This window comes from Mandrillus leucophaeus, unplaced genomic scaffold (genome assembly GCF_000951045.1).
Source record: "Mandrillus leucophaeus isolate KB7577 unplaced genomic scaffold, Mleu.le_1.0 Scaffold465, whole genome shotgun sequence".
Lineage (NCBI taxonomy): Eukaryota > Metazoa > Chordata > Mammalia > Primates > Cercopithecidae > Mandrillus > Mandrillus leucophaeus.
Window position 1 is genome coordinate 2811573 of NW_012104976.1, and position 16059 is coordinate 2827631.

The window sequence follows — 16059 nt, forward strand, 5'->3', positions numbered from 1 at the left end:
GCTCCGCCTCCTGGGTTCACGCCATTCTCCTGCCACCCTTCTGAGTAGCTGGGACTACAGGCGCCCGCCACCACGCCCAGCTAGTTTTTTGTATTTTTAGTAGAGACGGGGTTTCACCATGTTAGCCAGGGATGGTCTCGATCTCCTGACCTCATGATCCACCCGCCTCGGCCTCCCAAAGTGCTGGGATTACAGGCTTGAGCCACCGTGCCCAGCCAGCAGTAAGTAAAATTCTTATAGAAAAGACTATTCCAACTCAGGGAGTTCCTCTAGAACTCAATAGAGACTGAGGTACTCATTTTATTGGACAGAATTCAGTCAGTATGTAGAATTTGGTCCATCCTCCAGCACTTTAATTGTGTTTATCATTCCCAATTATCTGGATTGGTGGGGCATACATATGGAATAATTAAGACTCAGCTGGGCTGGGCGCAGTGGCTCATATCTGTAATCCCAGCACTTTGGGAGGGCGAGGTAGGAAGATGGCTTGAGCCCAGGAGCTCTAGACCTTGCGCCTGGGAGCTCCAGACCAGCCTGGGCAACATAGTGAGATCCTGTCCTTACAAAAAGAAAACACTAAATTGACAAAAAATAACACAAGGCCTTTTTTTTTTTTTTTTTTTTTTTTGAGATGGAGTCTCTCTCTGTCACCAGGCTAGAATACAGTGGCGTGATCTTGGCTCACTGCAACCTCTGCCTCTCGGGTTCAAGCGATTCTCCCGCCTCAGCCTCCCGAGTAGCTGGGACTATAGGTGCCCAGTACTACACCCAGCTAATTTTTGTATTTTTAGTAGAGAAGGGGTTTCACCACATTGGCCAGGCTGGTCTCAAACTCCTGACCTTGTGATCCACCCGCCTCGGCCTCCCAGAGTGCTGGGATTACAGGCTTGAGCCACTGTGCCCGGCCAATAACAAATTTTTAAGATCCCAAGGCCAGTTGGCTTTGTTTAACCCAAGATCAACCCCTTTAGAAAACATCAGTTGTACCCATTTGAAATAATAACTCACATACCTATGAATCTGTCCCAGGAAATGGTAACTCCTTAACTGTAAGGGGAGACATACTCCTTTGTTATTCTAACTTTATGAGACAATTAACTAAAATTATTACCTAGTGAAAGATTATTTCCTAGTGGGCTCCAGGGATATGAAAAATTCAAGACCCACAATTTTCATCCAGGAGATTGTATCTACTGGAAACAACATCCTTTAAAGGACTCTCTCCAACCAAGTGGAAGGGCTCTTACCAAGTGCTTCTTAGTAACCCTTTTGCTATTATATTAGAAGGAATAGACTCCTGGCTGGGTGTGGTGGCTCACGACTGTAATTCCAGCACTTTGGGAGGCCAAGGCGGATGGATTGCCTGAGCTCAGGAGTTCACCATCCTGGGCAGCATGGCACCACCCCATCTCTACTAAAAATACAAAAATTAGCTGGGTGTGGTGGTGGGCACCTGCCTGTAATCCCAGCTACTGGGGATGCTGAAGCAGGAGAATTACTTGAACCCAGGAGGCACAGGCTGCAGTGAGCTGAGATTGCATCACTGCACTCCAGCCTGAATGACAGAATGAGACTCCATCTCAAAAAAACAAAAAACAAAAACTGGAATAGACTCCTGGATCCACATTTCTCATCTGAAGAAGGCTCCATCTCCTGAGGGACTGTTTCCCCAGAAGGTGATCTCTGTTTCAAAATAAGTCAATGACAGGTCTAGAACAAGATAGCATCTGATGTAGGTGGCTAAAACCCAAGTCTCCAAACCAGGGCTGTATCTAAACAAATGCTTAATATTAGCAAATGTTAATACATGGGGAAGACTTTCCTTTACAAGCTCCCATTAAACTTCTTTCTTTTTGTCCTTAGTTTTCATGTATTGGCACTACTATCATTAACTATTGCCCATAAAGCAAATCTCTTTTTGCAATGGGCTTAGGACTATGCTAATAGATTATTTTTTAAAATGCTGGTTGAATATGTGGTCTCGTGCCCCTTTCCAGTAGTTTTGGCTTTCCTGGTGGGTATCTTCTCTCCAAGGAGAGAAATATATTGCTCCAAGAAGAGAAGATACTGCATAGAATATCAGAAATATATTTGTGTTAAACAGTCATGGTGCTTGACACTAGAATGATGAAGGATAAAGTACGTCACTATCTTATTAATAATACTTTACGGGCCCGGCACAGTATCTCACGCCTATAATCCCTGCACTTTGGGAAGCCAAGGCAGGCGGATCGACTGAGCTCAGGAGTTTGAGATCAGCTTGGCCAGCAAGGTGAGACCCTGTCTCGACTAAAAATACAAAAATTAATCAGTTGTGGTGGTGTGCACCTGTAGTCCCAGCTACTCAGGAGGCTAAGGCAGGAGAATCACTTGAACCTAGGAGGTGGAGGTTTCAGTGAGCCAAGATCACTCCACTGCACTCCAGCCTGGATGACAGAGCAAGACTCCATCTCAAAAAACAAAACAAAACAAAAAAAACCTTTACAGAGTAAAAGGCATGGAAGGAGCTTCTTAGTAAAAGAAACTAGTTGTTAACTTTAATGCTGGCACTGCTCCAACTAAATAATGAAACAATGACACTGCCCCAATTAAGAGATAAGACACCTTGATTTCAGAATGGTACAACACAAATTTGGGGTGGTTTTATCTGGCTTACCCCTCCTTCTGTCAGCTCAGTCACCTTGCCCTTGCCTCCTCAACCCCCGACTTTTTTTTTTTTTTTTTTTTTTGAGACAGAGTCTCACTCTGTTGCCCAGGCTGCAGTGCAGTGGTGAGATCTTGGCTCACTGTAATCTCTGCCTCCTGGGTTCAAGTGATTCTCCTGCCTCAGCCTTCTGAGTACCTGAGATTACAGGCATGCACCACCACGACCAGCTAGTTTTTGTATTTTTAGTAGAGACAGGGTTTCACCATGTTGGCAACACTGGTCTCGAATTCCTGGCCACACTGGTCTCGAATTCCTGACCTCAGGTGATCCACCTACCTCATTCTCCCAAAGTGGAGGATTATAGGCATGAACCACCGTGCCCAGCCACTTTGCCCCTTTATGTTGGGAACAGAGAAATCATACCAAAGATATCTGGCCCAAAAGCACTGGAGATATGGGATGGATACCCAAAGAACTATGTATTCACACCATTATATTACAAAGTACTGACTGGCATGCCATTGAATGTATTTATTGATTAGCTCCAAACGGAACATTTTGGCTATGTGGCGCTAACCTATGGCCATGGTTACTTCCAGGATAGTTAGGATGATGTTCTTCAGGTTATGCTTAACCATATGGTCAAGTAGTTCGTACTTTGCCAAAACCTGCACATTTTCCTTATTTATGATCTCATTGGGTTCATTCTGTGTTCCATTGGTATGATCATTTAGCTTCCATCTTCATACCACAACTGAGTGTTGAAGATGTTATTTGGCATATAGAGGTCCTAACCAATTATACCCAAACTATAGCTACATGGGTATTCCATTATTAAACAATAAAGTTACTTTTACGGAAAAGGCTATATTACAAAACCATATGGCTTTTGACATACTCACTGAAGCCCAGGGACGAACCTGCACTATCATAAAAACTGTGTGTTATGTCTGTATCCCAGATGAATCAGATAATGTGTCTATGTTAATGGATAATATGAAAACCTCAACAACTAAACTTTCAGATTCAATACATCTTTAAACAACTGGCTAAGCAGCTAGTTTTGATCTTGAAGACTTGGTGGCAAAAGCTGTTACTTATTCTGGGAATCATGTTCATTTGTTGTTGTCTTGTTTTTGTCTGCACTGCTGTTAGACTGCCACTGTGCCTATTAATCAGATTTTAAAATAAAGTTAAAAAAATATTTTTTTACAAATTTACACGAAAAGCAAGTACTGTTCTCAAACATGATTGTGCGACAGACCGTGCAGCTTGCCAGAAATAGGTTTCTCTCATGAAAATTCAACGCCTTCTTCACACGGCCATCTGCTTTCTTCTTCAGCAGGGACTAACACCAGGGCAACTGTATTTCCCTAAATACCTTAGGAAAGTAGTTCAAAACCTAGATATATCTTGGTCAGAACAAAACCTGGTCAACACTCACGATAAACAGTATATATAATTCCTTAAATGAAATATAGAGGTTTGTAATATAAGATAATCCATCTTTTTCTGTGGATTTCCTACTAATGAAATACATTCTTGGAGACCCAAAGACTGAAGTTATACCACTTCTTCTTAATCTTTTAAACATTATTTGTAGGCCAGGCATGGTGACACACTCCTATAGTCCCAGCTACTCAGGAGGCTAAGGCAGGAGCACCGTTTGAGCCCAGGAGCTCCAGCCTGTAGTGTGCTGATAGCACTTGTGAATAACCACTGCACTCAGCCTGGGCAACACAGCGGGACCCCATCACTAATAAAAAAGTGAGATCAACATTATTTATTGTTACTCGGGCATAAAATAAATATTAAGTACTTATTACATGCCAGAGCCTATTATGTCTGCTGCAAATATTGGCTGTCATAGAGTTATAACTAACATGAAACCAAATAATTAGTATAATTTTAAGTGGTGATAAGCACAATTGTTTCCCCCAAGCCATGCCGTTAATTTCTAACTCTTCAGATAGTCTTTAAAAAGTTTCTTACTAATTTAAAAAAACTTTCGTTTTGAGAAGGGATCCCACTCTGTTGCCTAGGCAGTGGTGAGATCTCGGCTCACTGCAGCCTCCATCTCCTGGGCTCAAGCGATCCTCCCGCCTCAGCCACCCGCGTAGCTGGGACCACAGGCGCGCGCCATCAGATCTCAGTTCTTTCAACAGGACTCTCATTGCTAAGATACAAGCATCCACTAATTTCTTTTTCCTTGACTCTTTTCGCCTCTGTAGGCTTTCTTTCCTCATCCCCTTTTTAAACAAAGGCAGGCTTAAAAACAGAGAGCCAGTCTTGGCTCCTGAACCGGTCTTTGCCTCCCGCTGCCGGCCACGCCTCTTATGGGCCGGGAAGTTTACCGCACCCTGCATGGTGATTCACCGGAAGCGCTCTCGGGAGTCCAGGAGCTTCCGCGCCTGCCCAGTTTTGCTCCGAAAGACGCCGGGAGGGGAGCCTGCAGTGCGTTCTGGGAAAGTTGCTGGGCCAGCTCTTTTGTTTCCAGCCTGAGCGTTGCTTTCGGTTTCCTGAGGGTCTTCTGAGGCACCGCGGCTCCGGGGTGCTGGATTCCCGGCTCTTCGCTGGGAGGCCTCCTCTCCGTACCTCGTTTTTTGGCTTGTGTGGGGGTCCTCCCACCGCTGGCCGACGCCGCCAGCATGTCCGGGGTGCGCGCAGTGCGGATCAGCATCGAATCGGCCTGCGAGAAGCAGGTCCATGAGGTGGGCCTCGATGGCACCGAGACGTACCTGCCGCCGCTGTCCATGTCGCAGAATCTGGCTCGTCTAGCCCAGCGGATCGACTTCAGCCAGGGTTCGGGCTCCGAGGAGGAGGAGGCGGCGGGGACCGAGGGCGACGCGCAGGACTGGCCGGGCGCCGGGTCCAGCGCAGACCAGGACGACGAGGAAGGTAAAGCCTGCATCCGCTGCCCGAGTCCTCCGGTCTGGGTCCCAGCACCCGCCCGGGTGGCTGCCCTCCTCCTCTTCCTCGGTGGGGGAGATCCTGTGCGTGCGAGAACTTTTGAGTGTCCCACGAGTGGAAGCGTAAGGATACTGGTCGTCATCTTTTTGTTGCTGCCGGCCAAGTTAGGACACGACTTTACGCAGTACTCCTGCGGGCCTCCTTGAGTGGGAGCGTTTGAGACACTGTCAAACGGTGAAATGTTTAAATGAATGCTTCTCTGTAGAAGGCCTTTAATGTGGCTCACTTAGTGCCCCTTGCCGGCTGCGTGACCTTTGGCGAGTTACTTTGCATCCTTGTGCGGTGTGGATGATGATAGTAGCACCTACAGAAAAGAAGTCAATGTTGACTGGCATGTGTGACGAGGTCCAAGAGGTAGGCGGGTCCAGATCCTGTAGAGCCCAGTAGGCCATGATAAGCGTTTGACTAATGTTGAGACCACTGCAAACTTTCACAGGATAAGTAGAGACATGATTTTGTTAAAGGTTACTCCAGATGCTTTCCAGTAAATGAATTATAGGGAAAGCAAAACTGGAAGGAAGGAGGCTGGTTAGGAGGGAAGTGAAGAAACAATGAGTGGGTTTCAGATTCTCATTATTGTCAAGGATTTTTGGAAAAAAAAAAAATCACAATTCTTAATTTAATTATGCAGCAGACTCGGTGTAAATGGGAATTTAAAGATGTTTTTTCAGGGCAGTGCTGTTAGGATTATTAGGAGTCCATTTGCAGAAAAACGTAAATACTACTTTATACCTCACACAAAAATTATTTCCACAATAATTTTTGAGGATTGAGGTGCCAAATGAAGAAAGCAAAACAAAGTGTTAAATAATGAAAGAATAGTTGTATTATTCTGGGAGCAGGATAGATCTTCTTAATTTAGGAAACAACGAGTCAGGCATGGTAGCTCACACCTGTAGTCCCAACATTTTGGGAGTCCAAGATGGAAGGATCGCTGGAGTCCAGGAGTTCAAGACCAGCCTGAGCAACATAGGGAGCTCCTGTCTCTACAAATTAAAAAACATTTGCTGGGCGTGGTGGTGCACGTCTGTGGTCCCAGCTACTGGGGAGGCTGAAGGAGGAGAATGGATTGAGCCAGTGAGATCAAGGCTGCAGTGAGCTATGATTGTGCCACCGCACTCCAGCCTGGGTAACAGAACAAGACCCTAACAGCCACACACACAACCACACACTCACCCACCTACTTTATAAACGATAGATGTATTACTTACATAAAATTTAAAAACAATGGGAAAAGATGCCTTAAGCAAAGTAAAAAGATAAATGACAGACTGGGAGAAGTTCTACCCATATAACACACATTTAGTTGATATCTTCTGTATTCAAAAAGTCCCTTCAAACTGAAAAGAAAATGATGACCCTGGAAAAATGGGCCAAAGATATAAATAGCTCATAGAGGAGAGACTTCAGATATCAATAAACAAAACATAGACTCAATCTCGTTAGTAGGGACTGGTAAATTAAAACATGATGAAGATACTCTTTCCATGCACAAAATTGGCAGAAATTGAAAAGATTGTTAATATTCACGGTTAGGAATGTGAACTGATAGTGATTTTGAAAGACAATCCGGCAGTTTAGTATGTGCCAAAATTTAATTTTAACTTTGTTTGTTTTGTTTTTTTTGAGACGGAGTCTTGCTCTGCCGCCGACTGGAGTGCAGTGGTGCGATCTCGGCTCATTGCAACCCCTGCATCCTGGATTCCAAGGATTCTTCCACCTCAGCTTCCCTAGTATCTGGGACTATAGACATGCGGCACCCTGCCTGGCTAATTTTTGTATTTTTAGTAGAGATAGGGTTTCACCATGTTGGCCAGGCTGGTCTTAAAGACGTAATCTCAGGTGATCCACCCTGCCTCAGCCTCCCAGAGCGCTGGGATTACAGGCCTGAGCCACTGCGCCCAGCCGAAACTTCTAAATGTGTATCTTCTTTGATTCACTATTACCACATCTAAAAATTGAACCTGCAGAAAAAGGTGCACGTATACAGGGTATATATTCAAGGTGTTTACCACTGCTAGCGTTGTTGGAAGCAATCTACATGTCCATTAAATACAAATGGTTAAACATACCGTACATCCATGTTCCAGAATATCATACAGTGTTAAAAGAATTAGGTAGACTTGTAAGTGCTAACATGGAAGTGTCTCTAGGAAATATTAAGTGAGGGCGGGGCAAAAAGCAAGTAATAGAAAATTGGAAATGTATGTAAGTGCATAGAAAAACCTTTGAAAGAGTATACTCCGTCTGTTAATAGTGGTTACCTCTCAGGAGGGGAATCGGGGTGGGGAATGAAGGAAAACTTTCACTTTTTACCCTCTAATTCTTTATCGTGTGAACTCTTTATGGTGAATGTTCATGTATTTAATAACAATATGTTTTTTTAATGGTTAAAAGGAAGATATGCTAATAGTGGCTGGCATTACAGGTCATTTTCATTTTGTACCTTTCTGTATTTTGGAAAATGTATACAATTGTAAATTCAAGTTCTAAAAACTGTAAGAAGATTATTAAAAAGGTTTACATAAATTTGGAAAGATACTTGAGTCTATAATGTTGTAATGATAAATTTAACCTGTGAAAATAGATGTCATTCATTTTGCAATTGTAGGAATGCTAATGTGAATGTTAACAAAGATATAAGAAAGGGTGGAGGGGATGGGATAAGTAAGAGAACAATTTGAAATTAAATTCATTATTTCTCCTTTTAGTACTTTTTAAAACTAAGTGAGCTGTCTGCCATTCAATGTAATGAATACTTCTGTATTTCTTTTTTTCTCTCTCTCTCTTTTTAGGAGTGGTAAAATTTCAACCTTCCCTTTGGCCTTGGGACTCAGTGAGGAACAATTTGAGAAGTGCCCTGACAGAAATGTGTGTTCTCTATGACGTTCTCAGTATTGTTAGGGATAAAAAATTTATGACTCTTGATCCTGTCTCTCAGGATGCACTTCCTCCAAAACAGGTATTTGTGGACTTTAATTGAATAATAAAATTTTATTTATTAAATCCCAGGACCCTTTTTTGGCTTTGTGCGTATTGTTCCATTTTCCTTTCTTGCAAAATTAAGTCCAGATGAAGACTTAAAGACTAACTGGTCTAAAACAAAACCATACAACTGCATTTCCTTTATTTTTGTGTTATATACCTGTGATTCTTGGAAGAGTTAAGGTTCGTTAAGAATGTAATACTTTTAAGGCCAGGCATGGTGACTCACGCGTGTAATCCCAGCACTTTGGGAGGCTGAGGTGGGCAGATCACGAAGTCAGGAGATAGAGACCATCCTGGCTAAAACCGTGAAACCCTGTCTCTACTAAAAATAGCAAAATTTAGCCAGGCATGGTGGCGGGCACCTGTAGCCCCAGCTACTCAGGAGGTGGAGGCAGGAGAATTGCTTGAACCCGGGAGGTGGAGGTTGCAGTGAGCCGAGACTGCGCCACTGCGCTCCAGCCTGGGTGACAGAGGAAGACTCCGTTTCAAAAAAAAAAAAAAAAGAAGTAATACTTTAAAGGTTACCAAATCTTAACAAATTCTTATAGCCTGGATCCTTGGTCTGTGATATATTACACAAAAATGTGATGATATAATGGCTTTGGAATCAGGTAGACCTGGATTCAAGTCCTGCCTCTGCCTTCATTAACTGTGTGACCTTAAATTAAGAAGTTATTGTCTCTAAGTCCCTGTTTTTCCATCTAATCCTTCCTTTTTTTTTTAGGGGATGGATTAGAAAGGTTAGGCCAAATTATGGAGCATATTGAGAGCTGGGTAGAATTGCTGATATTTCATAAACAATATATTCCATTTTTGAACATTTGAAGATGAAAGAGAAGCAGCAGAAAGAGGAGTTGGTGAATAGTCTGAAATCATTGAGGCTGCGTGGGTCCTTAAGGAAAACAAGTGTCAGGACCATAACCAAATTAGTCATGGAGAGGAAGTAATGACTGTTAGAACCCATTTGTAAATACAATTAATTGAATAGAATTACTCACATAGTAATAGTTTCAGAATCTAGAAACATTGTGCTAAGGGACTAATAGAGTTCCCTAAATCGGCTGTCTTCATTTTACAGAGAGAAAACTAAAGCTTAAAGAGATTTGTAATATGTTCAAGTTGCTGTCAAGCCAGTAGTTAGAGAGCCAAGACTAGAACTCCAGCATCTAACTCATAGCCCCACTGCCTTTTCTACTATTCTGTGCTTTTCCCAGAAAGGACACTCCAGGAATTTCTTAAGATCTCCAGGAACTCTTTTATTTACATTCCTCAATATGATCAAAAGATTATTTTGATATTTTTGTGAAGCTTTTTATGTGATTTTTGACGCTCATACAGCCAGAAAACTTTATTAAACTGGTTAGTAAAATACACAAATTATGGTAATGGTGGGTATTTATGTATGTATATATGATACGTAGATTTTGATTTCTGATCAGTTTTCCAAAAAATTAGGATTCAGTGAAGTACATTTAATATTAACAATGGCAGGGTGCAGTGGCTAATGCCTGTAATTCCAACACTTTGGGGAGCCAAACCAGGAGGCCAGGAGTTTGAGACTATCCCAGGCAACATAGCGAGACCCTGTCTCTACCAAAACAAAAAACAAAACAAGCCAGGCTTGGTGTTGCGCATCTGGAGTCCCAGTTTCTCAGGAAGCTGAAGCGGGAGGGTCGCTTGAGCCAGTAGGTCAAGGCTATGGTGAGCCAAGATGGTCCTACTACATTCTAGCCTGGGCAACAGAACAAGACTCCATCTCAAAAGAAAAAAAGGTAATGCCTCGTGATTTTAGTCTTAATTCCAAAAGCACTTTAATAGCTTATGGTAAGATACAAACTATGGTAAGCTACAAAATACAAGATAATTTTACAGTTATACCCATTGCAGTCATTCATTCATTCATTAAATCAAATATTATATGCCAGGCATTGTTCTAGGGTTTGTGGATATAGCGGTTTCTGCCAATGCAGGTTACATTGAAGCAGAGATTATAGATGTTAATCAGAAGTATAATGAGTGCCAAAAAGGTTATATATAACTCTATATGTATATGTACAGGATAGGGGGGCGGCAATATATAAGGAGAGGAATGGCAGTACATTAGGAGGGGACCCTAACAGGCTGGGCAAAGTTGATGCAATGGTAAGTTCTCGCTAGAGGCCATTGTATTGTTTTTGATTTAACATAAGTAAAGCTTTGGGTGAGTTGAACAAATAAATAGGTTAAGGTTATTTTATAAAAACCACTGTTATGTGTACTTGCCCCTCTTTTTTGCTCTTCTTTCACTTCATTTTATTATTGATAAAATATGTAATATTAGAGTCATTTAAAAATCCTGCAGAACTGCATGTTTGCGTTGTTTTTGATAGAATCCTCAGACGTTGCAGTTGATATCTAAAAAGAAGTCACTTGCTGGAGCAGCACAAATCCTATTGAAGGGGGCAGAGAGACTGACTAAATCAGTTACCGAAAACCAAGAAAACAAGCTACAAAGAGACTTCAATTCTGAGCTTTTGCGATTACGGCAACACTGGAAACTTCGAAAAGTTGGAGATAAAATTCTTGGAGATCTGAGCTACAGAAGTGCAGGTATGAATATTATTAAAAACTATACTTTCTGGCCAGGCGCAGTGGCTCATGCCTGTAATCCTAGCACTTTGGAAGGCCAAGGTGCGTGGATCACTTGAGGCCAGGAGTTCAAGACGAGCCCAGGCAACATGGCAAAACTCCGTCTCTACCAAAAATGCAAAAAATTAGCCAGACGTGGTAGCACGCACCTGTAATCCTAGCTACTTGGGAGGCTGAGGCACGAGAATTGCTTGAACCCAGGAGGTGGAGGTTGTAATGAGCCAAGATCGCACCATTGCACTCCAGCCTGGGGGACAGAGTGAGACTCCATCTCAAAAACAAACAAAAAACTATGCTTTCTGTGTAAGTATAATGTTAAACATCCTTCTATAATATATTATTTCTCAGCTATGTGTTATGTTTCAAAATTTTAATTTCTGTTCATTTAAGCCAAAACCACTCTTATTAGAGCCTTATAATAAATAGCCTAGTTTCTATTTCAAAACCTTGTAGGTACACTTAACAGAAAGTTCAAAGATGGGGTTTATGTGCTGGCACACCTTGAAGCATAATTGACTTTTTTGTTAGAAATGAGGTAGAACTACACTCCTCAATCAAGGCCTTACCTGTAACCCTTAAAAACTGAACATGACCGGGTGCAGTGCCTCACACCTGTAATCCTAGCACTTTGGGAGGCTGAAGTGGACAGATTGCTTGGGCTCAGGAATTCAATACCAGCCTGGGCAACATGGCAAAACTTCATCTCTACAAAAAATACAAAAATTAGCTGGGCATGGTGTTGCATGCCTGTTAGTCCCAGCTACTCAGGAGGCTGAGGCAGGATGATCCCTTGAGCCCAGGAAGTCGAGGCTGCAGTGAGCCGAGATTGCAGCACTGCATTGCAGCCTGACCTTCTCTCAAAAAACAAACAAACAAAAAAACTGGACCTGCTGCAAGTGTTCTTCTGATTATTAAACAAACAAAAAAAACTGGACATGAAAGGAGGAAAGAAACTTTCTATTCGTTACTGTTTCTTTTCTCATAAATCTGCTAAGCTGTTTTTATGTCCTGAGTGAAGAGAAAGGGTGGCAGAAACGTTTGCTTTCCTTTTTCCCATCAAACTAGGGCTACAACACTAACTTAGGGCATGCAACTTTTGGGGGCATACTAAAGTTTGATGATGTTGACTTCATATTTTTTGATATAAATTCTTAGTTGTTGAGCTATAACAAATAGTAGGTTTTACAGGGTAATAGTGGCAATGTTTTACAAGCTGCTGAGGCAGTCAGAGGGACTGGCTATATGGAAAAACTTCATAGCTCAATGGGGTAAAAGCTGTGAATATCAGGGGAGGAGGCAAGGAGTCTTGGCTTGGATAGTTGAGATAATGGTAGAGTGATATCTGCAAGATTCATTTGCCAGAGTAAGCTGTCATTATCCTAAAATTAAAAAAAGGTAAGTTAAGGTGGTTAAGTCAAATAGTGGAGGAATGACATGCTTCAACACTATTATTAATTGGGCTATTTTGAATCCTGAAGGTTAAATTTCATCATAAAGATGAATTAAAGATGACAAGACCATTTAAAAATTTTAATAGGTGGTCTGTAGAAGCAGTGCTTTCTTGTTTTGGATATTTTCTTTTCCACAAATAATTTGTGTATAGGAACTTTAATTCTTTCTTTGGGATAGTCACTCGTGATTATGAAAGGATTCGATCACATTGTTTTTAATTGCAAGAAAATCTTTAGCATCTTCCCTTGTTATAAAACCAGTTACATTGAACCATCTATTTCTTACATAATTCAGTGGCCCAGAGCAACTCACCCAAATTTCTGAACTACACAAAAACACATCACGTAAGATCTAGGAACTGGGCTGGGCACAGTGGCTCACGCCTGTAATCTCAGCACTTGGGGAGGCCAAGGTGGGAGGATTGCTTGAGCCCAGGAGTTCAAGACCAGACTAGACAACATAGACCCTATATCTAAAAAAAATAAATAAATAAAAATTAGCTGGGTGTGATGGGCATGTACCTGCAGTCCTAGTTACTTCGGAGGCTGAAGTGGTAGGATTGTTAAATCCTAGGAGTTTGAGGCTACAGTGAGCTGTCATTGTACCACCACACTGCAGCCTGGGAGACAGAGGGAGACCCTGTCTCTAAAAAGATAATAAAAAATAAAATAAAAAATCTAGGAGACTGGTTGAAAAAAAGTTGCTATGTGCACTATCCTCTGTCTTTCTGTTTGTTGGATGCAGAGCACTTAGTTGAAATCTTAGTAGAGAGGCTAAGCTCCAGAAGTATTTCATCCCCTAGGTTTCAGTCTGAGGGATTGTTTTCTAGGAGTACACCCTTTTTTTTTTTTCTTTTTTTTTTTTTTTTGAGAGAGAGTTTCGCTCTTGTTGCCCAGGCTGGAGTGCAGTGGTGCGATCTCAGCTCACCGCAACCTCCGTCTCCTGGGTTCAAGCAATTCTCCTGCCTTAGCCTCCCGAGTAGCTGGGATTACAGGCATGCGCCACCATACCTGGCTAATTTTGTATTTTTAGTAGAGACGGGGGTTTCTCCATGTTGGTCATGGCTGGTCTTGAACTCCTGACCTCAGGTGATCCGCCCACCTCGGCCTCCCAAAGTGCTGGGATTACAGGCGTGAGCCACTGCACTCGCCCTGTGAGTACACCCATTTTTATCAATACTCCATTAGAATAAAACAATTTGGATTTTCTGTGGAATTCTTATTATAATGATGTCATTGGACTAAGAAGTGTTATTTTTTTAAGGTAAATAACTTACCCTCCCAACACTGTTATCTTTCTTTCCTTTGCTCACCACTCCTCACCCTTTCCCCCAAAACATGTTTTTTAGTGGGAACTTTGTGATTCAGTGATGTGGATGTCAAGTATTATATAGTTAATAATGTGTGTCAGAATAATATGGTAACTGTTTTTTATTTTCCTATTTTTCATACAACATTAGGATCTCTCTTTCCTCATCACGGTACATTTGAAGTAATAAAGAATACAGATCTTGATCTGGATAAAAAGATACCTGAAGATTACTGTCCTCTTGATGTCCAAATTCCGAGTGATTTAGAGGGGTCTGCATATATCAAGGTATTTGTCAAAATATTTTTCAAGTAATTTCTTATGAATAGCCTGAAGTTAATTTGTTAACCCTTTTTGTTTTTGTTGTCATGTAGGTTTCAATACAAAAACAGGCTCCAGATATAGGCGACCTTGGCACCGTTAACCTCTTCAAACGACCTTTGCCCAAATCCAAACCAGGTATGGTTATGTTCTATCCTCTAATTTCTGGTCTTATTTGAGCTGACGTTTTAAAATAAACTGAAGATAAATATAGGTAGGAAAAATAGATATTTTGAAGTAAGAACAATTCAAAGTGTACTTCTAAAATTTGTCAATAAACCATTAGTGAATGGCTGTGCAGTTTTTTTTTTTTTTTAGACCGAGTTTCTCTCCTGTTGCCCAGGCTAGAGAGCAGTAGCACGATCTCGGCTCATTGCAACCTCCACCTCCCAGGTTCAAGCGATTCTCCTGTCTCAGCCTCCCAAGTAGTTGGAATTACAGGCATGCACCACATGCCTGGCTAATTTTGTATTTTTAGTAGAGATGGGGTTTCTCCATGTTGGTCAGGCTGGTCTTGAACACCCAGCCTCAGGTGATCCACCCATCTCAGCCTCCCAAAGTGCTAGGATTAAGGACGTGAGCCACCGGCAACTTTTTTTTTTAAAGATTGGACTTATTTACTGGTTTTCTCTGTTAAAGAAGTGAGATTTTTATAATTTGGAAAGAATATAGCTTTGCACAGTGGTAGTATCATATCCAATGAGGTTTATCTGTGGCATGATTATTGCTAATCCCTCTTCAGGAATTGAAACAACTTCTTCAGGAATGAAAGCTTGGGGTGGCAGGGAACTTCTCAATACCCTGCTGGGATGATTTGTAACAGTTGGCATTGGCAATTTTTGACAGTCTCTATAGAGACTGAATAGAAAAAAAAGAATATACTGTAATGTAGTGTTTTTCTAAACTTTTGTCATATGTATTCAGATCACCATTTAAACTAGTTAATGCATAATATGGTTAGATAATTGATACATATATTTCTTGTCTTTCAGGTTCCCCACATTGGCAGACAAAATTAGAAGCGGCACAGAATGTTCTCTTATGTAAAGAAATTTTTGCACAGCTCTCTCGGGAAGCTGTTCAAATTAAATCACAAATCCCTCACATTGTGGTGAAAAACCAGATTATCTCTCAGCCCTTTCCGAGTAAGAGCAGCCCTTTTTCGACTTTATGAACAGGACTTTGTGTTTTGGGGAATAGGACAGAGAAGGTAGCTCTTAGGGTGTATTGGGAGAATAAGGAGAGCAAAGAAATAGTGTGCTATCCATAGTGACAGCCAGTAAAGCATGTAACACAAACTACACTGTGGAATCTGTTCTGTCCTAAATAGTGTGACCCTTGGATTTTTAAGCTACATATTTAAAATTTGCACTTATGTAGTCATTATTGAGGTCAAGAGAAAAGAAAATTTGCGCTAGCATAGCTACAGTTATTTAGCAACAGTTGCTTTGAAGGGAGATTTTTCAGGGATCCTGCCTTATTGTCTAAATGAGAGGCCAATTTAAAAATGTTTACTCTTACGCCTGTCATCCCAGCACTATGTGAGGCTGTGGTGGGCATATCACCTGAGGTCAGGAGTTCGAAACCAGCCTGGCCAACATGGTGAAATCCCATCTCTACTAAAACAAAAAAAAGGCCGGGCACGGTAGCTCAAGTCTGTAATCCCAGCACTTTGGGAGGCCGAGACGGGCGGATCACGAGGTCAGGAGATCGAGACCATCCTGGCTAACAACGGTGAAACCCCA

At 41.8% G+C, this 16059-nt stretch overlaps 1 protein-coding gene across 2 annotated transcripts in view; it reads left to right on the top strand.

Moving 5' to 3' along the window:
* The first annotated feature begins 5009 nt into the window (after nucleotides 1-5009).
* MED17 (mediator complex subunit 17) overlaps nucleotides 5010-16059 on the top strand; it is a 29377-nt gene continuing 18327 nt past the window's right edge. Inside the window, exons 1-7 of one of the 2 annotated variants that reach the window (XM_011995015.1) lie at nucleotides 5010-5545; nucleotides 8413-8579; nucleotides 10664-10747; nucleotides 10975-11194; nucleotides 14145-14281; nucleotides 14368-14452; nucleotides 15307-15459. In XM_011995015.1, coding sequence (XP_011850405.1) covers nucleotides 5296-5545; nucleotides 8413-8579; nucleotides 10664-10747; nucleotides 10975-11194; nucleotides 14145-14281; nucleotides 14368-14452; nucleotides 15307-15459 — 1096 coding nt within the window. In that variant the 5' untranslated portion in view covers nucleotides 5010-5295. The remainder of the gene's footprint in view (nucleotides 5546-8412; nucleotides 8580-10663; nucleotides 10748-10974; nucleotides 11195-14144; nucleotides 14282-14367; nucleotides 14453-15306; nucleotides 15460-16059) is intronic. The other variant, XM_011995016.1, reaches the window with a different exon arrangement.